General features: G+C 34.7%; 1 protein-coding gene and 2 pseudogenes across 1 annotated transcript; 1 reads left to right on the top strand and 2 right to left on the bottom strand.

Moving 5' to 3' along the window:
* Positions 1-119: 119 nt before the first annotated feature.
* Positions 120-6,666, bottom strand: LOC132621422 (serine/threonine-protein kinase PBL34-like; annotated as a pseudogene).
* Positions 6,667-9,227: 2,561 nt separating this feature from the next.
* Positions 9,228-19,568, bottom strand: LOC132621421 (serine/threonine-protein kinase PBL34-like). Its single transcript, XM_060335683.1, has 6 exons — positions 18,898-19,568; positions 17,342-17,664; positions 17,106-17,241; positions 11,563-11,699; positions 11,335-11,458; positions 9,228-9,979 (listed from the first exon to the last, which is right to left on the bottom strand). Exons 1-6 carry the CDS (start codon positions 18,989-18,991, stop codon positions 9,501-9,503), a joined length of 1,293 nt encoding a protein of 430 aa, XP_060191666.1. The 5' UTR covers positions 18,992-19,568; the 3' UTR covers positions 9,228-9,500.
* Positions 18,686-18,798, top strand: LOC132625287 (U6 spliceosomal RNA; annotated as a pseudogene).
* Positions 19,569-21,061: the final 1,493 nt, after the last annotated feature.

The following is a 21,061-nucleotide window of genomic DNA, read 5'->3' as shown; positions in this document are numbered from 1 at the left end:
CTCATTGCCATTTGTTTCTAATTATGCTACTCCAAAAATAGCACAAACAAAAATAAGCTATTGCTACATTCAAAAACGATCTAAGTTCATAAAGGTACAACTGAATAATTAATCTTCGAGTTTATTCTGGACACAAAAGCATTTATTATTTTAGAATCAAAATTATACCTTATATAAATAAGCGTAAGAGATAAGTGTCGTTATTTAATGATTAAGGAAATACTGATTATCGTAAAAGTAAATAAAGGTAAGAGAACTCACCAAACTGTCCTGCATGGACCGCCATTGATGATGTTTCTCATGAAACAAACCAAATTCATGATAATAAATCTTCAGTTTCCGAATACAGTCTCATGACTCTGCCCATATCACCATCTTCATAAAAATAGCGATGAAATGGTCAATAGAAATGATTTTATCCAGGAGGTGATCATTGTCCATTGAAACCTATTAGGAAAATGGATGACCAATACTTGAACCTGCATGTCAAAACAAAAGTCTAATCTCCATAACCAAGTCTCAGTTTTCAAAGTAGACAAGGAAGCACAAGCATACTAATTATTTACAGGTCTGTATCAAATAAAGATTCTTCTTAAGTATGCTCTTAAAAGTTTCCCCCTTCTGCTTCCAGCATTCCATTATGTCTTTTCATCAGCACGACTAGGCTGAGAACAGAACAGAGAACAGCATAAACTAAGTTATATTTCCATTAACGTTGTTACGGTTGCAAGTAAGGGTATAATGAGATGATAACGCATATGAACCACTTGGTGAGGGGAGGCTCCCAGCTGCATGTTTATCCTTTGCTAAAATAACCCCTGCCTGCACATTATTTCTATTCTGGCCATTTGAGTTGACAACAATTTGCATGTTAGGAGTGGAGGCAATTTCTCTCATTAAAGGCAGAGGAGTCAGCATCTCGACGACTTCACTCATCAGAGGTCTGTATTTTGCATTCTTTCTAAGGCAGCGAGAAACAATATCAGTGCACCTTAATGCTCCGTTCTTTGAGAACTGGCCTTCAAGGCGAGGATCTATAACCCGACAAAAATTACGCCTATCTGCAAGATACAGTTTTGCCCATGCCACTAAGTATTGTTCACCCCTTGGTCTTGTCCATGGCTCTTCGGCCAGTTATTATTTCAAGGAGAACCACCCCAAAGCTATAGACATCACTACTCATTGTCAGATGCCCTGCAAACAGTATAATAGTGTCAATAATCAGGAAATATAACGACTATAGCAATTCTATGGTATTTAAGAAAAAATGCTCCACGGGGCTAATCCTCCCATATTTGGCATATTGCTGCTATTTTCATAATACTTGACATCCTTGAAGCATGAAGCCCTAAAACAACGGAAAACAAACATGGATATGATATTCTAGGATTAGAAGAAAATAAATAAATATAAGCATTTTATGAGTGTCCTATATTTTCTACTGTATAATGAACAACTTATGAATAAAAAAGAAATCTATACTCGTGATGAACGGCACAATGACCAGCTTTTAAGGTAATTATGAGTGTCTTTTATTTTGTACTGTAGATTTCATCACAGGATATATGGCAATTAAATAATTATGAAAACTTCCTATAAAGGGAAAAGTATAACCAGCACTTCATGCCACAGTATCTTAAGGATATGAGTAAACATCTTTACTACTGAAGCAAGAGGTGAATTCGATATAAACAAAGTATTGAAGGAAACCTAGAAATCAAGATTTCTTCAAGTTAGGCTCTTGAAAGGAGAAGAAACGAATAGTTGCATTCTTTGGTGACTCTAAAAGCTTCAACGGCATAATAAAGATTAAGCATTGAATTGTTAGACATGAGTGATGGTTTAGATGGAATCCTTTCTGTTTTCCCTCTTCCCTTTTCTGCTTACCTTTTTTTTTCTTCTGAAATGAACTCCCCTCAGTGAGTGACTATCACCATCAACCATTAAATCTAATAACATAAACCAATCAACACCTTTCGAACAATCACCATTTTTATTCTACATAGATATACCAGCTCAGTTACAAAACAGAAGCACACATCCAAATGTGGTTCTTGACTTCCTCGGTCCCAAACAGCATTAAAACCGACACACTTATTAAGAGAAGATCTGAATGAGTGAGCTGTTTAGCATTTGTCAGGAGAACATATGGATTCATATGTCAACTTTTGCATTTGTAGAGCATAGAATAAGAAACTAGTATTTAAAAGACTAATAATGGTACCCAGATAATGATTTGAGTTATTAAAAGTATATCAAACTTTCCTTTTAAGTGAATAACATTTTGGAACAGCCCCAGAAGAAAAAGGATTCTCATTTTGGAAAGAGGGGGATTTGATAAGTTTCCATAACATCCATACTTTGATTTTTGTTTTGTTTCTATATATAAAAAATTACATTCACCTTAATTTATACTCTCTGTATAAAATTCCCAAAATGTTTAATGCAATCCTATGAATGATAAGTGGAGTACTATTTTTTACAACTTTGATGTGATATTTACAACATCAAAATAACTTCTTAATAAAAATCGCATAAATTATGAATGAAAAGTCAAATAGCACATAAACTCCATGCAAACGGTAACACATAAAATGAGATTAAAAGAATTAATGTTTGAGGATTGCCAACAAATAACCTTCTTGAGACTGTGAGACCTTCATAGGCCTAGAGATAGAAATGCATTATTTTCCCAAGGACAACACAATTTAAAATAAGAACAAAAAGGAAAAGGAGGATAATATTCAACTTACCACTCATCACATACTCTGGAGCAGCATAGCCATCTGTTCCCACTACACGTGTCGATACGTGCTTTTTATCTCCTTCGGGCCCATCCCTAGCAAGCCCGAAGTCTGATAGCTTCGGGTTGTAGTCCTGGAATGACAGTAACAAATCATCGAAAGATATTTGAGTATGCCAAGGGCTAACTACAGAGATATGAAGAGAAAATTCATAGTGGCATGAATTTAAAATAATTACCGCATCTAATAAGATGTTGGATGTTTTAAAATCTCGATAAATAACTGGTTTTTGAGCTTCTTCATGAATATAGGCTAGGACCTGTGCTGCCCCTAATGCTATTTTCATCCTGATGCTCCAAGGAAGAGGCGAAGTCCCTGCAGAATAGAGAAATAGAATATTGGACGTAGACAAAAGAATAAAAGAAGGTGATATAAATGTGAAATTATAAACTAAGAACAACAAAAAGCTGATGAGTTAATACAGCATATCTAAGTGGTTCATCTGTATAGTAAACAAAGTAATTTAGAGGTAAATGCAGTTCCATGGTCACGGAAACGAAAAACTAGGTAGACAACTGGATGACAACAATAAATTATGATATACCTACCATCTCTATCCCGATTCTGCAGTTATAACAATAATTTTTTTATTTTTACTTATTGTTACAGTTATGATAAGTACAAATATATACCACTATCCCAAGCTCCTGGATGAGTTACCCTCCACTAGATCCTTTCGAGCAAGTTATTCAAGGCACGCCTATCGGATAATTTTCAAATTACAACTGTTTATTTCTACATCATGCTTAACTATCACAAATCTCCATCCCTAGAGGAGTCATATAAGGAGGTAGCTCTGCGTACAGTTTTGGAATCGGAGATATTTAGTACATTCAATCCTATCTCAGCTGGTTTTCTTCCATTGAAGTAGAGTCCTAACGATATTTATACTTACAATAAACATGCTTGTAAGTAGTTGACGTCCAACTGCTTTATTTCATATTCAAACATATAGGCTAAAGTTTCCATGCAACGGGTTGAGACCCAATGCTCTTTATCAATGCTTACGTTATGTTAACAAGTAGAGAAACACATCACATCATGTCGGAGTAGGTAACTTGAACAAATTGCAGTTTCAAGAGGGTAACAATCTTATCGGGAGTGATTAACCATTTTGGGATCTCGTTAAATGGCAACAAATACATCTGCTGTGTAATCTTGTACAAATTTTTATATCTGAATGCTTGCAGTATTTATCTTGCTTACCTTGGTTGTTCTAGCTAGATGCAACTTAATTTATCATATCCTCCTCCAATTTTGCTACACATTGCCAAAGATTTAAAGGAAAACTCAAAACAGAAATTAGAAAGATACCATAATGAAGTATTTCCTAGAGATAAATGGAAAGCAATTAATGATTGCAAGAGAATGCTTAAGCTAAGTGATTACTAATATCAAATGCATTACAAAAATTAGTCGGGAGAAAGTGAATGTATAAGCCCTTAAGGAGTAGTAAGCACACACAAGAAGCTAAAACATAGTCTTTAAACAGCTTGACCACGAATGCTACCTATTGGAGAATTTATATGCTACATATGCTATTACGGAGGAGATTTACAAAGAAAAAGCTAATTACCAAGCAAAACATATAGAAGAGCACAGGCATAACATACTTCTGAATAAGTGGTTCTCCAAATTTCCACAAGCCATAAACTCGTAGACGAGTAGCCTCTTATTGTCTTCCATGCAATAGCCTACTAATGTAACCACATTCCGGTGGTGAAGCTTCCCAAGGAAGTTTACTTCAGCCTGTCACATTAGGATAAGTTGTAAATGGGCATATATAACGAATTACAGTATTAAACTTTCAAAGTCTAGACAATGAAGACGAAAACTAGAAAGTTGCATACAAGCCACTCCCTATGACCCTGAAGTCCATGTTCATTCAGTGTCTTTACTGCAACAGGAAGCCCAGTGCCTTGTTTCACTGGCGAACTTCCAGTCTCATTGATCCAACCTTTGTAAACAGAACCAAAGCCGCCCACTCCAAGAAGACAATCATCTCTGAAGTTCCTTGTCACCAACTTCAGCTCATTGAAAGCAAAGTTTCGAAGCTGAGAAGCTATTGCCTGCCTGCATCTATTAGGGGTGTTTGGTGAAGCAGTTTCAACATCACTGGTTATTGAAGATGAGAAAATTGGAGCAACGGGAGGGTCTCCATTAGTTTCTTCTGTTGAACATTCAGAGACTATGATTAATGGGATACAACTCCTAAAGACAGTTCTGTGCACACTAGCTCAGATAAGAAAACCGACTTTTAATTCTTCTTTAGCATAACTACAGATGAAAAAACTCAAAATTCATCAGAGAAAACAGCTGCTCTCTGTTAACACAGACATAGCTGATGATATCCCACCAAGATACAAGGACACGAGTCTGAGATGCACATTAACACATATACTAAATGACATTGGACAGATTCAGATGAAGTAAGTATTCCGTAACAAGAAAACCAATGATGGACACTTTTTAGTAGTAAAGCATGTTAGAGCTCTAAAGTTGGTTTGGTTACTTAAAATCCATTAGACGAATAACAGCCCAGGATTAGTCATAATCTATGCCAAAGGAAACACAGTAGTTACCATAATATGAAGCACGAGATTTTTATGCATCCAGGCAAGAGAAAAGGAAAACATGGTAGAAATTTCTCAGCAAGAGTAACAGTCACGCCTTAAAGGTAATACATGCCAAAATAGGCTACAAAAAAGATATGAACTATTAGGTCATTCAAAGGATAAAAAAAAATGCAAGCACCCAAAGCAACAGCCACAGACCACAGATCATTGGACAAGCAGAAGTCCCGGTTGGTTATACACCTTTTCTTTTCGGTGTGTGTATATTCGTGCTGAAGGAGGGGTGGTACAGCCAGATAGGCTAATCTGTTCAAAGATTAACCATTCTCCATAGACAAAGTCAATTCTAATCAAGTGTATCTCATGGAAGCACATTGAACATGGATAGATGTGAGATTGGATATAAAAAAAAAAAACTGAACTGCTTTTAGCATCATGATGTGGCTAAGTAATAAAACTACACCAACACTTCAGAGAAACAGTTGTAACAAAGGATTGATGTGTATCCAAATCATTTTCAAGAAGTGAAACTGGAAAAAAAATTGCATTCAATACAAATCAGCTACAAAAGGATTGCTACACATAGAGGAAATTTTACAAGAAGATTAAATGGAAAAATAAACTGATCAATAGATAGAATGTTAAATGAGTTGTACCAGATGATTGGGGCCTCGGTGACATGCACAGAAACCTCATAATTTTGCAGCCATTGTTGGATTTCTTGATCCTTCTCAAAGAATTGAAGGTTATGTCTTTACAAGTTAACCCCACCCCATTTTGCTTCTTATAAAGCCCAATTCTGCTTCTTTTTTTCCGAAAAAAACTTACATTCAATGCATCAACATCTGCTCTTATCTATAGATAGCTTTCTGTTAATGATATAATCTCATTTTCTGAGATTTGTAATCCAAAAGAAGAAATCCCAGATGACAAAATCCACGAGAAAAGCAAATGCATGTTCAAGTTGGTCCAAACTGAACAATAATGAAGAATAACCCAGATGAAATTGGCCATTGGGATTGTACATTTGGAATTACAACTCAACCAATTTCAGAAATATTTGGTGAATATGTTAGTCTTTATTTTTGTCAGATTATAACGTTAAACACACAAAAAAAAAAACACAAGTAAATTTACTAGAATCCAATCTTTAACAGAAACAAGAAAAACGCGTTAATTCGAGGTGGGAACGAAGCATGCTAACAACAACATAGGAGAGTGCCTTTAGTATATAGTTGAGGGGTTCTGATGGAATTTTATGATACTTGCAAGCGAATTTTTAATTATTCAAAAAGTGTGGACTGACGGTTGAAAAATCCGATATACCAAATCTGATTGAATTTAAGTCAAGGGTACGTCTACTCAAGCACTTTACTTCATTTTTTTCACCCGAATTTTACTTCATTCCTTTTAATTTGTGAGTTCAATTTTTCTTTTTAGTTTATTTTAAAATAATACTTTTTATATTTCATAATTTTAAATAATTTTATTCTTAATAATACTCTTTTATAGAGATGACATAGCATGTTTAAAATTATAAATTTTAATACTATCTGTAATATGTTAAACGCATTTTTAGTTTAAGATCATAAAATTCAAGACGTATGCATATTCTTTCAATCAAATTAAGACATATAAAATAAAATAAAGTGAATGTTATTTCACTAATACTGATGTAATTCAAGCTTTTGGAAATAGAATAAATTCGACAAGCAAGGTATCTAACTTCAAATCAGGGGCATTCATGGTTCGGTTTGACTCGGCTTTTTCTGAAAAAAAATAAATTAATTAAGCAGATTTTACATGTTAGAACCGAACCAAATCAAATAAATCTATTTTTTATCTGTTCAATTTTTGCCGGTCTTCTTGCTTTTTTGTTGTTTTCTTTATAAACGTGTGACAAACACGGTCAAGCACATATTTCAATTACTATATCCAACATAGTAATATCAAGCCATACTTCTTTAAGAAAAGTTGTTATTTTTGCCGATATATCTTGATGACAATTGAATTAATCAGTGGTGATAATTAATAATTCAATTAAAGACAAGTGATTTTATAATATAAAATAAATTCGTGAAACTTCAAAATATAAATCAAAGTAGAATATAAAGGCAAAGACCTAAACTACTACGAAAGCAAAGAATTAGACTACAAAACAAGAATCCAAAAGATTAAAGATTTACTGTAAAATTTTAAAGTTTTTAGATAAAGATTAACATTTTAAAAAAATAAAAAAAATTATTACATAGGGAGTAAGGGAAGGGGAAATGGGGGAGAAGGAATTACAACGTGGGGATTCGAACTCTCACAAATTAGATGAAAGTTCAGATATCCGACCAATTGAGCTACTAGATCCCTACGATAAAGATTAACATATATGTGTAATTATAATTTTTTAAATAGGTATTTATGTAGTTCGTTTGATTCTGTTATTTCTGTTTAAAATCAAATCAGGCTAATATTTATCAGTTATAAAAATTAAAATCAAATCAAACTAATAACAATATCAATTTTTCTTTTGATTTGTCTTTTCAATACTGCTTCAAATAATAAATACATATGTGGCCCTCTAAACTTGGCCCTTTTTCCTATCTTGGCACCTCAGCTAAATGTTGTTCCTATTGAACCACCGAACTTGGCCTCAAAAGTGTCTATCAAACACAATCCGACTTACTTAACATATATGGTGAATGTCAATTTTTTTTAGCCTTGCACGTGAATGTCAATCACACCCTACATGGATCAAATTTAACCAATTAAAATACACCACCCATTTTTATTATACACATCAGATAGGAAGAAATGTGATACTGTGTTATAAAAGTGAAGAACCACCACTTAAACCAATCAAATAACAAAACTAGAAAATAAGAAATTAAAATTGGAAACTAAAACTGAAAAATAAGAAACAAAAACTGGAAAATCAAAAACTGAAAAATAAGAAACCAAATTGAAAACTAAAAAATCAAAACCAAAACTTAATATCTGATGTGCATAATTAATATGAGTGGGGTGGATTAATTGGTTGAATTTTTCACGTAGGATGCGATTGACATTAACAGGCAAGGCGGAAAAAAAATTGAAACTCACCATATATGTTATGTAAGTAACGATTGTGTTTGATAGATAAACTTGAGTCTAAGTTCAGAAATTCAATAGAAACAATACTTGGTTGAGGTGCCAAAATGAAAAGAAAAAAAAATTAGGGGGTCGCATATACATTAAAGCCTTTATTTAATTTCAACACAAATTTTGTTTCCATGTATATTAAAAGTTTTCATGGATTAATTAGTCTTTTTCTTATTCTTTGACAAAAAGGTCCTCGTCGTTTTCGTAACTAGCAGCACTTATGTACGCCTTTTTTTTTTTTAGAGAAATGTCTTTTTCCCAAACCAAATGAAGAAAAACTAAATTAAAGTAGTTTATCATTTTCTTAGCCAGACTTTTATTAAACTATTTTATAATCCGATTGAAAGGACATATGCATCAAATAGAATTAATTTTCACAATTCAAATGGATTTACTTAACTTTAAGATTTTAGAAGACTCGAGAAACAAGAAAATGTCTTTTTCTAAAAGCAAATGAAGGAAAACTTAATTAAAGTCGTCTATGTCTACTGATCATCTTTTCATCCAGACTTTTACTAAACAATTTTATAATACAATTGATTGGCATTAAATAGAATCAATTTAGGATAGATTTGCTTAACTATAATTTTATAAGATTCGAGAATCAAAATTTTCCTTTAAATTTTTTTTTCCTTCATCTTCTGAGTAGACATAAGCCAAACAATTTTGACAAGGCTGCTTGAACCACCGCATTGTGACATAGACAACAAAGTTATTTCAGCAATATGGAAAATTGCATTACTTATGGACAAATCTTGTTTCATAAAGACAAAGCTAAATATGACAATTGAACTTGTCAACTACAATATAAACTGTATATCACACTAAAGAGGGGTTGAAAAGGTATAACACCTATACAATTATCATTGACTTGTATGCGCTTGAAGTTTCACCTTCTGCTTCCAGCATTCTATAGTCTTTCCATAAGCACGACTAGGCTAAGAACAAAACAGAGAACAGCGAAAACTAAGCTATATTTTTGTTAACCTAGTTAAGGTTTGTTAGTAAGGGTATAGTTAGATGATGACGCGTATGAACCATTTGGTGAAGGGAGGCTCCCAGCTGCATGTTTGTCCTTTGCTACAACCCCTGCCTGCACATTACTGCTATTCTTGCCATTTAAGTTGACACCAGTTTGCATGTTAGGAGCGGAGGCAATTTCTCCTGTTAAAAGCAGAGGCGTCAACATCTCCACGACTTCACTCATTGCAGGTCTGGATTGCGCGTTCCTTCTAAGGCAGAGAGCAACAATCTCAATGGACCTAAGTGCTTCTTTCCTTGAGAATTGGCCGCCAAGATGAGGATCTATAATCCGGCAAAAATTACGCCTATCTACAAGATATGGTTTTGCCCATGCCACTAAGTTCTGTTCAACCCTTGGTCTTCTCTTGTCCATGGAAATTCGCCCAGTTATTATTTCAAGGAGAACCACCCCAAAACTATAGACATCACTTTTCATAGTCAGATGCCCTGCCAAGAGTAATAGTGTCAATTGTCTTTCTTATGACGATAGCAATTCTATAGTTTAAAATAAAATTGTGCCACGGGGCTGATCATCCCATATTGGGCATATTGCTGCTATTTTCATAATACTTGACATCCTTGAAGCGTGAAACTGTAAAACAACGTAGAACAAACATGGATACGATATTCTAGGATTAGAAGAAAATAAATAGAAGCATTTTATGAGTGTCCAGAAAATAAATAGAAGCATTTTATGTGTCCTATATTTTCTACTGTATAATGAACAACTCATGAATAAAAATGGATTCTATACTCATGATGAACGGCATAATGACCAAGTTTAAGGTAATTATGAGGAGTAAATATCTGAAAAGGTCACTCAACTATGGAGAATTATGCAGCAAAGTAATTCAACTTTGTTTGTATCAGTAAAAATTACTCAGCTTAGAGTTTTTCTCTTGTACAATCACTCAACCAAATTTGTCACCAAAAAAATTTACATGACAAAATATATGATTTTTTTATCCCATGTAGACATGGACCCACAAATAGAATGATGGTTTAGATGGAATCCTTTCTGTTTTCCCTTTTCCCTTTTCTGCTCACCTTTTTTTTCTTCTGAAAAAGTACCCTTTTCTCTTTCCAAATGTGGTTCTTGACTTCATCAGTCCCAGTTTAACAGCATATAACTCACACACTTATTCAGAAAAGATCTGAATGAGTGAGCTGTTTAGCATTTGATTGGAGAACACATGGATTCATATGTCGACTTTTGTGTTTGTAGAGTACAGAATAAGAAACCAGCATTGAAAAAACTAATAATGGTCCGCAGATAATGATTTGAGTTATTAGAATTATATCAAATTTTCCTTTAAGTGAATAATATTTTGGAACAGCCCCAGAAGAAATAGGATTCTCGCTTTGGAAAGAAGGGATTGAAAAGCTTCCATAACACCCATACTTAGACCTTTGTTTTGTTTCTATATATAAGAAAATAATTACACCATTCACCTTTATTTATACTCTTTCTGTTTAGAATTTCCAACATGTTTAATGCAATCCTATAAATGATAAGTGGAGTATTATATTTTACAACTTTTATGTGATATTTACGACATCAAAATAACGTCTTAATAGCAATCCCATAGATTATGATTGAAAGGTCAAATAACACATAAACTGCATTCAAACGGTATCACATAAATTGAGATGAAAAGAATTAATGTTTAAGAATTGCCGAAAAATAACCTTCTTGAGACAATGTGACATTCATAGGTCTAGAGATAGAAATGCACTACTTTCCCAAGGATAAAACCATTTAAAAGAAGAACAAAGGAAAAGGAGTATAATTTTCAACTTACCAGTCATAACGTACTCTGGAGCAGCATATCCCTGTGTGCCCACTACACGTGTCGACACATGCGTCTTATCTCCCTCGGGCCCATCTCTGGCAAGCCCGAAGTCTGATAGCTTAGCATTGTAGTTCTGGAATGACAGTAACAACCATAGAAAGATTTCTGAGTATGTCAAGTATTAAATAGGGAGATATGAAGAGAAAATTCATAGTGTCAGGAATTTAAAATAATTACCGCATCTAATAAGATGTTGGATGCTTTAAAATCTCGATATATAACCGGTTTTTGAGCTTCTTCATGAACATATGCTAGGCCCTGTGCTGCTCCTAATGCTATTTTCATCCTGATGCGCCAAGGAAGAGGGACGGTCCCTGCAGAACAGAAAGAAAATACAGGAGGTAGATAAAAGAATAAAAGAACAGACATAAACGAGAAATATGTACTAAGAACTACAAAAACTGACGAGTTGATATACCATATCTAAGTGATTCATCTGTATGGTAAACAAAGTAATGTAGAGGTAAATGCAGTTCCATGCATGACTCATTGGTTTAGTCCCAGCAAGCACTCAATAAGACCTACAACTAAAGTGTCTTCCTTCGCCTTCTAGTTTCCAGTTTCATGCAAAACTGTTCAAAGACATAGCACGTCGCGACAAAAGGAGCAAATGCATAACTCCAATGCAACCTTTAAAGCTGAGGGAAGAGTTGGAAAAAGGACTGCTAATAGTTAGCTCAAATCCAAATCCATCTATAATCCCACTCACTTAGCGCATTATGTACATAACCTAAAGTTCTCCCATTAATGTCAACACTAGCATCACCTGTTAGACATCACTAGTTTTAGAATTAGATATGTTCATCACTCAAGCTCTCGAATAAAAGTACCATTTCACATCTTTAATAAACAAAAATTATATATTCGGAATTATCCATTATCTTCATTCTACTCGAGTGATTCATGTTGAGCACAATTAGTTGTTCACGGCTTGAATTTTATTATTGCTCAATCAGGACTAGCTTCGGTCTTACAATTCTTACACTCACTCTCTAGCAATTATGAGTTCCTAGCTGATTTGTATTGAATCCTAGTATACATACATCTCAATGGACCACCTCTATTTATAAGTGGTGATGGAAGGATCTAGTGAGAGTATTTACTACTCTCTTCTAAATTTTCCTCCAACAGCTTATTTCTAGAACTACTCTTTCCAGAATATTTCTTGACTTTACTCCTTTAGAACACACATTCTAGAGATCTTTCTTCAATTCTCTGCAGCTCTTGAATATTCTAGATTCTTCTTTAAAATGTATTAGAATATTAAGTTGGTGATGACTTTTCAATGCTCCGCCTCAACACCAACTTAATTTGTTCTTTGCATCCATTTTGAGAGATTTTCGGAACTTTGCAATCATCTTGATATTCAGACACTTGTGAATCTCTTCATTCGTCGACTTTCTCCACTCACTACTTTTTGAAGCTTCTTCAAAGGTAGTAATCTCCTTGGACTAACGTTGTTTTGCAGTATCAACACGTTTCTTACCCTTATTAGTCATTTCTTTTAGCCTTTTCAGCTTCATCTTCTCCCTCTACATCCCCACTCCAGCTCATCCACATTAATCTCTTCATCACAATAATCATTATCCATCAACAGCTTTGGCTCTGTTTGTGGAGCAACTGCTTCCACCTCTTTTATCGGAAAAGAGTTGAACAAACTTTTGGAACCAAGAAATAAACTCTTTTAGTGGAGGGAAGGTCATCATCAATTTGACCAACTACATATATTTTGGCTAACTCCGAATTTATGTGAAGAGGATTTTGAGGATAGCTGTTAAATCCCATTGTTTCTAGAAGGTTTCTGCTTTTTTTTTTTAACTGTAATTCAAGGTTGCCAAGATAATGATGTTTGAAGAATTAGGTTTGGCGGCAATCTTGATTTCTTCCTTGCTCCTCTAAAGGAGGTGTAAGCAGCTGCTCCACAGACAGCCCGAACCGTTGATGGATGATTTTTATAGTGATGAGGACATCGATGTGGATGAGCTGGAGAGGAGGATGTGGAGGGGCAAAATGAAGCTGAAAAGGCTAAAAGAAATGAGCAATAAGGGTAAGGAAGATGTTGATGCTGTCAAACAACGCCAGTCCAAGGAGACTACTAATTTGAATAAGCTTCAAAGAGTAGTGAGCGGAGAAATTCGACGAATGAAGCGATTCACAAAGTGTCTGGATATCAAGATGATAGCAAAGTTTTGAGAATCTCTCAAAATGGATGTAAAGAACAAATTAAGTTGGTGTTGAGGCGGAGTGCTGAAAAGTCATCGTCAACTTAATATTCAAAACATTTCAAAGAAGAATCTAGAATATTCAAGAGTTGTACAGAATTGAAGAAAAATCTCCAGAATGAGTGTTCTAGAGAGAAAAGTCCAGAAATATTCTAGAAAGGGTAGTCCTAGAAATAAGCCATTGGAGGAATATTTTACAAGAGAGTTGTAAATACTCTCACTAAATCCTTCCATCACCACTTATAAATAGTGGTGGTCCATTTGAGATGTATGTGTACTAAAATAAAGGAGGTGGTTTTGCCTTACCATAAAGCCCTACCATACTACATTTTTGCCCAACTTTCCATTTTTCCTCCACTCATGTTTCGTGCCTACCTCTTTCTAGCTTGTACGGGCCACCAACATGACTTCTGCCTCTTTAGAGCCAAGTGTAAAGTTTAGCATGCATACACAAACAAATTACAAAATCATCACCATCATGATTATTATTATTATTAATATTGGTATTATCAATAATATTATTTTATTGTTATTATTAATTAATAAGTTAATAATAATTTTGCAATTGGTGAAATACTCCCGGGGTGTACTAAAAGGAAACTGGCGATAAGAGACTATTCCTTAAGTAGAAAGTTATTTTCTATCCCTTCAAAACTGCTCATATTTCTTTCTTTCCAAAGTAACTCTTAATCTTGCAGATTTGGGGAACAAAAGAAGTTTGATTTATACAAGATGGAAATGCAAATCACCTGGAACATGAAAGCTGCAATAACTGTTGCATATCCCAACATCAATGTAGAAGGCAACTGGTGTAACTGTTGTGACATGATTGAAAAACTTAGCCCTGTGGTAAAATGCATCCCTGTATGTTGGAGAAAACCAGAGATGGGATGGTTTAAACTTAACACTGATGGTAGTTTTGTGGATATTCCTAACCGTGCCGGTATAGGTGGCATTCTAAGAAATGAGGAAGGGGATCTAATAATGGCTTTTTCTATCTCTGTGGATTGTGAGAGTCACAATATTGCAGAAGCATTGGCTACTGAGCATGGCATTAGATGGTGCATGAATCATGGCTTTGATAATGTGCAAATTGAGCTAGACTCCCAACTCATAGTCAAGATGTTGCTCAACAAAGATACAGACAACTTGAAGCTCAAGCAGATCATCAACACCACAAATGGCTTTCTTAAAGATGCAACTGTGCAAATTTCTCACTGTTACAGAGAGGCTAACATGGCGGCTGATTTCCTTGCTAAAATGGCTTCAACAAGTAGAAGGAGGACCTTATATCTTTCTCAAAGGGATTTACCAAGAGAAGTCAAGGGGCTAATTCAACTTGATAAGCAACAACTTCCTACTTTTAGAAGAAGATTTGAAAAATGTAACTTCTTTGTAAGCTAGAATATCTTGATAGCTAGGGAGGATTCTGTTCATTTGGCTATCTCCTCCCTTTTAGATTGTTTTTACAATCTCTTTTGTAGACTAGAGGCAAGGTTCCATGTCCCCCTCTAGTCATTGTAAATTATCTTTACTTATATAATACATGGTAGGGGTCAAGCCAAACCCCCCACACCATAGGTTCACAACCTAATGGTGATGGCTTAATATATAAAAAAAAAAAAAAAAGTAACTCTTAAAGGCTAGAGGAGCAACATTGCATGATCGACGTCTTCTCGAAAATGTTTACATCAATGTGCTTAACATTGTCCTTTATAAGTTAACTTCTTCAAAACCTCTCACCATTACTGAGATACTACAACTACAAAAGGAGATGATTCACCTTTGGATATTTTACACGTGAAACACCAATAGATGTATGTGATCCTCCTCTTCCTCAATTTCGCACCGTTAGGATTGCTTCCTTCATTACGAGTCATGTAAAGAAACAAACCATTCTTGGCACCGTCAGTATCCTCATTGATAGGTGATAACTTCTGGGAAATTCTTCCTTGACAATGAAGGGCTTAAGGTAATAAGATCCAAATGGGAATATTCTATCCTTCCCGGTCTCCCACATTCGCTAGTGACTAACTAACCATGTATTAATCTGATAAAGTTGTTCGATCTTGGAGGTTCCTCCTAAATTCTAAGTCCCAAAGAGCTTCTCCCATGTGCCTCCCCTGCCTAATGTACTGTCAACTCCTTCTAGCAGGAAATTCTACAGATGTTTGGAAATATAAGCCTCACGGCACCTGTGACCACAACAGGTAGCCCTTCTTCGATCCCCAACCTAGAATTTGATGTACTTATGTACATAACAATAATAATAACAATAATATTTTTTCTTTTACTTATTGTTACTATTATGATAAGCACAAATGTACACCATTATCGAAAGATCCTGGATGAGTTATCCTCCACTAGAACCTTTCGAGCAAGATATTCAAGCCACGCCTATCAGATAATTGTTCGAATTATAACTACTTATTTCTACATCATCCTTAACTATTGTTGAAGAATGAAAAAAGTTCTGCATCGGTGGTTAATGAGATGGGTGGTCTCCTTATATGGACTTGGGCAATCCTGTCCTCATAAGCTAGCTTTTGGGGTTGAGTTAGGCCCGTGATCCATTTCTTTACATGGTATCAGAGCAAGACCCATCTCACCCAATGTGGGCCCCCAAATTAAATTGCCCACGCACCAGAGGTGGGGTGTTGAAGAATGAAAAAAGTCCCTCATCAGTGGTTAATGAGATGGGTGGTCTCCTTATATGGACTTGGGCAATCCTCCCCTCATAAGCTAGCTTTTGGGGTTGAGCTAGGCCCATGATCCATTTCTTTACAACTATCACAAACCTCCATCCTAGAGGAGTCATATAAGGAGGTAGCTCTGCGTACAGTTTTGGAATCGGACATATTTCGTATACAGCTAGTTTTCTTCCATTGAGGTAGAGTCCTAATGATATTTATACTTGCAATAAACATGCTTGTAGGTAGTTCACGTCCAACTGCTTTACTTCATATTCAAACATATTGGCTACAGTTTCCATGCACAAGTTGAGCCCTAATGCTCTTTATCAATGCTCACACTGTGTTAACAAGTAGAAATTCTTTAGAAGTAATAGTTAAAATTCATTAAATAAATAGGTTTTAGAGAAACGGATGACATCATGTCGTAGTAGGTAACTTGAACAAATTGCAGTTTCAAGAGGGTAACAATGTTATCGGGAGTGATTAACCATTTTGGGATCTCACTAAATGGCAGGGAACAAATGCATCTATTGTGTAACCTTGAACAAATTTTATATCTGAATGCTTGCAGTATTTATCTTACTTACCTTGGTTGTTCTAGCTAGATGAAACTTAATTTATCATATCGTCCTCCAAGTTTGCTACAGATTGCCAAATATTTAAAGGAAAACTCAAAACAGAAATTAAAAAGACACCTATTGCAGAATTTGTATGCTACATATTCTATCACGGAGGAGATTTATAAAGAAAAAGCTAATTGTCAAGCAAAACATGCAGAAGAGCACAAGTATAACATGGAACATACTTCTGAATAAGTGGTTCTCCAAACTTCCACAAGCCATAAACTCGTAGACGAGTAGCCTTTTAGCGTCTTCCATGCAATAGCCTACTAATGTAACCACATTTGGATGATGTAGCTTCCCAAGGAAGTTTACTTCAGCCTGTCACATGAGGATAACTTGTAAATGGCATATATAAAAAATTACAGTATTAAACATTCAAAGTCTAGAAAATGAAGATGAAAACTAGAAAGTTGCGTACAAGCCACTCCCTATGACCCTGAAGTCCATGTTTATTTAGAGTCTTTACTGCAACAGGAAGCCCAGTGCCTTGTTTCACTGGCGAACTTCCATTCTCATTGATCCAACCTTTGTAAACAGAACCAAAGCCGCCCTTTCCAAGAAGACAATCATCTCTGAAGTTCCTTGTCGCCAACTTCAGCTCATTGAAAGTAAAGTTTCGAAGCTTAGAAGCTATTACCAGTTCCCTGCATGTATTAGGAGTGTTTGGTGGAGCAGTTTCAGCATCACTGGTTGCTGAAGACGAGAAAATTGGAGCAGCGGGAGGGTCACCATTAGTTTCTTCTGTTGAACATTCAGAAACTATGATTAATGGGATCAAACATCTAAAGAAAGTTCTGCGCACACTGGCTCAGATAAGAAAACCGAATTTTAATTCTTCTTTAGCATAACTACAGATGAAAAAACTCAAAATTCATCAGATAAAAAGCTCCTCTCTATTAACACAGACATAGCTGATGATATCCCACCAGGATACAAGGACACGAGTTGAGGTGCACATTAACACATATAATAAATGACATTGGGCAGATTCAGATGAACTAAGTATTCCATAACAAGAAAACCAATGATGAACACTTTTTAGTAGTAAAGAATGTTAGAGCTCTAAAGTTGGTTTGGTTGCTTATAATTCATTAGACGAATAACACCCAGGATTAGTCATAATCTATGGCGTCTGCAAAAGGAATCACAGTAATTACCATAACAAGAAACACACGATTTTTATGCATCCAGGGAAAACATGGTAGAAATTTCTCAGCAAGAATAAAAGTCACGCCTTAAATGTGATACATGCCAAAATAGGGCTACAAAAAAGATATAAACTATCAGGTCATTCAAATGATAAAAATTATGCAAGCACCAAAGCAACAGCCACAAATGACAGATCATTGGACAAGCACATAATCCTTGTTGGTTTTATCTTTTTTTATTCCCTCCGTTGAGAATTCACTATCAATATCTGTGTTACAAGTGCCTTTCATAGCTGGTGCTAATGAGTAAAACTGTTTTTCCCTTATTTGGAGACTCAATGCTAGTGATCATACCTTGAGTTAGGGTTCTACACCTTCTTCCTTTTTTTTTTTTTTTTTGTTCGTGTGTGTTGTACGTGTAGAAGGAGGGGGTGGTACAGCCAGATAGGCAAATCTGTTCAAAGATTAACCATTCTCCATGGACAAAGTCAATTCTAATCAAGTTTATCTCATGGAAGCACATTGAACATGAATAGATGTGAACTGGTCATGAAAAACTGAAGAAGCCAATCATTTTCAAGAAGTTAAACTGATAAAAAGAGCATTCAATACAAATCAGCTACAAAAGGAATACAGACATCGGATAAAATTGGAACGATACAGAGAAGATTAGCATGGCCTCTGCACAAGAATGGCAAGCACAAATCGAGAAATGGTCCAAATTTCCTTATCAAAAAAGGAATGCTATACATAGCAGGCAAATTATACAGGAAGATCAAATGGAAAAATAAGCTGATCAATAGATAGAATGTTAAAGGAGTTGTACCAGATGGTTGGCCCCTTGGTGACATGCACATAAACTTTAAAATTCTGCAGCCACCATTGTTGGATTTCTTGATGGTTCTGTTAGACTTGTCCATTCTCAAATATTTGAAGGTTATGGCTTCACAAGTAACCCCATTTTGCTTCTTATAAAGCCCAATTCAGCTTCGTTTTTGACGAAAAAAACTTACATTCAATGCATCAACATCTGCTCTTATCTATAGATAGCTTTCTGTAAATGATATAATCTCATTTTCTGATATGTGTAATCCCAAAAGGATTTCAATCCAAAGAAATCCCAGATGACAAAATCCACGAGAAAAGCAAATGTAGGTTCAAATTGGCCCAAACTGAATAATAATGAACGAGAATAACCCAGATGAAATTGGCCATTGGGATTGTACATTTGGAATTACAACTCAACCAATTTCAGGTGCACATAATGTTAGTCCTACTCATGCTCTTCAAATCTTCCATTCTTCTTCTTTTGTCAGATTTTATAACGTTAAACATACAAAAAGAAACAATTAGTTTTACTACAATCCAATTTCTAATATAAACAGAAGAACAAAAAACACACACACAAAAAAAAGGCACAGTTAGTTTACTAGAATCCAAGCGTGTACACTGAGTTATTTTCGAGGCGGGAGCCAAGAATGCTAAGGACGACATAGGAAAACGACACCCTTAACTATGAGGATAGGTTCAAAATAGTCCCTTACTATGCAATTAACAATTTTGGTCTTATAAGTTTGCCAAGTATTGCACCTTAACTTAACTATGAGAGTAGGTTAAAATATAGTAACTGTTTTGGTCCTTTAAGTCCGGTAAAAGTTAATACTTTTAGTCTCCGGTAAAATAGTCATCGAAATTTATTTGTTAGATTTGACGAAGCTATAAAAAAAGAGGAAATTAACGAGAACTCACATTTAGAGGTAGACACTATTAAAAAAGGTTAAATATATTGGGACAAAGCCGACTGTCGTACGTAGGTTATAGTGCAAAATTGAGGAAAAATAACAGGCTTGATAATGTTAGAAAATAGTGTCTCGGAACACAAAATCTAATAGACACTATCAGTTAAAACCAAGGGAGTCCATTAACTAGCTAAATACTAGACTCGATTTTTAGTGAAAACGATATAAAAATAAATACATCCTGTAGTGAAATTTAAAAAATAAAAAAATAATAATAAAAAAAAAACTAATTTCCGCGCGTTTTTGTCCGAAGATAACTGGCAGACATCCGTCGGTTTTCGTAAAACAATAAAAAATTTAAAAAGTTCATTGGCTTTTTTATAGTGTCCGACAATTTTCATCCATCAATTTTTCGCTTGTTTTTAGTAGTGACTCTTTTGTAGTTTCTGCTATTTCTAATTGATTTCTAAAGTCCAATGTATTTTACTTAGTCGATGGACTCCCTCGGTTTATGTGTTCGAGACACTATTTTCTAACATTATCAAGTATGTTGGGTTTTCCTCTATTTTCCCCTATAATTGTCGGACGTCATCGATTTTGTCCCGAGGTATTTAGCCTTTTCTTAGTAATTTATGTGTACCTCTAAATGCGAGTTTTCGCTAATTTTCCTTTTTTTTATAGTTCTCTTCGAATCTAACAAATAGAATTAGGTTAATATTTTGCCGAAGACTAAAAATGTTAACTTTTGGCGAACTTAAAGGACTAAAACTGTTAAGTGCATACCTAAGGGACTATTTTAACCTACCATTATGGTTAAGGATCCATTTTTGTTAACTTGTGACAAATTTAAAAGACCAAAACTGTTAAAGTGCGTAGTTAAGAGACTATTTTGAACCTAAGTTCATAGTTATAGTTGGGGGTTCTAATGGAATTTTATGATACTTGCAGGCAAATCTTTTTAATTATTCAAAAAGTGTTAACTGACTGTTGAATAATCTAATTGGATTTAAGTCGAGGGTAGGTCTATTATACAGTCAAGAATGGTTTCTGATATTTGAAGTTTTTCTTTTAAAAAGAAGGGCAAAGGTGCAAATATAACCCTCAACTTTACGATTTAGAATAGATATACCTCTCATTATATATATATATATATATATATATATATATATATATATATATATATATATATATATATATATCCTTTTTGCTGACGGAATTTTTAAAAAAAATTATTTAGGTTATTTTTTAATT

Source organism: Lycium barbarum, chromosome 12, assembly GCF_019175385.1.
Source record: "Lycium barbarum isolate Lr01 chromosome 12, ASM1917538v2, whole genome shotgun sequence".
Classification (NCBI taxonomy): Eukaryota; Viridiplantae; Streptophyta; class Magnoliopsida; order Solanales; family Solanaceae; genus Lycium; species Lycium barbarum.
This window is presented reverse-complemented; position numbering and strand designations above follow the sequence as displayed.

Bases quoted from the DNA above. Each gene is read 5' to 3' on its own strand.
- LOC132621421 (XM_060335683.1), bottom strand. From the start codon at position 18,991: ATGGACAAGTCTAACAGAACCATCAAGAAATCCAACAATGGTGGCTGC. The intron at 17,665-18,897 runs GTACAACTCCTT...AATGTTCAACAG, and splicing joins ACCAAGGGGCCAACCATCTG to AAGAAACTAATGGTGACCCT. The intron at 11,700-17,105 runs GTATGTTCCATG...TCTGTTCTGCAG, and splicing joins GGAGAACCACTTATTCAGAA to GGACCGTCCCTCTTCCTTGG.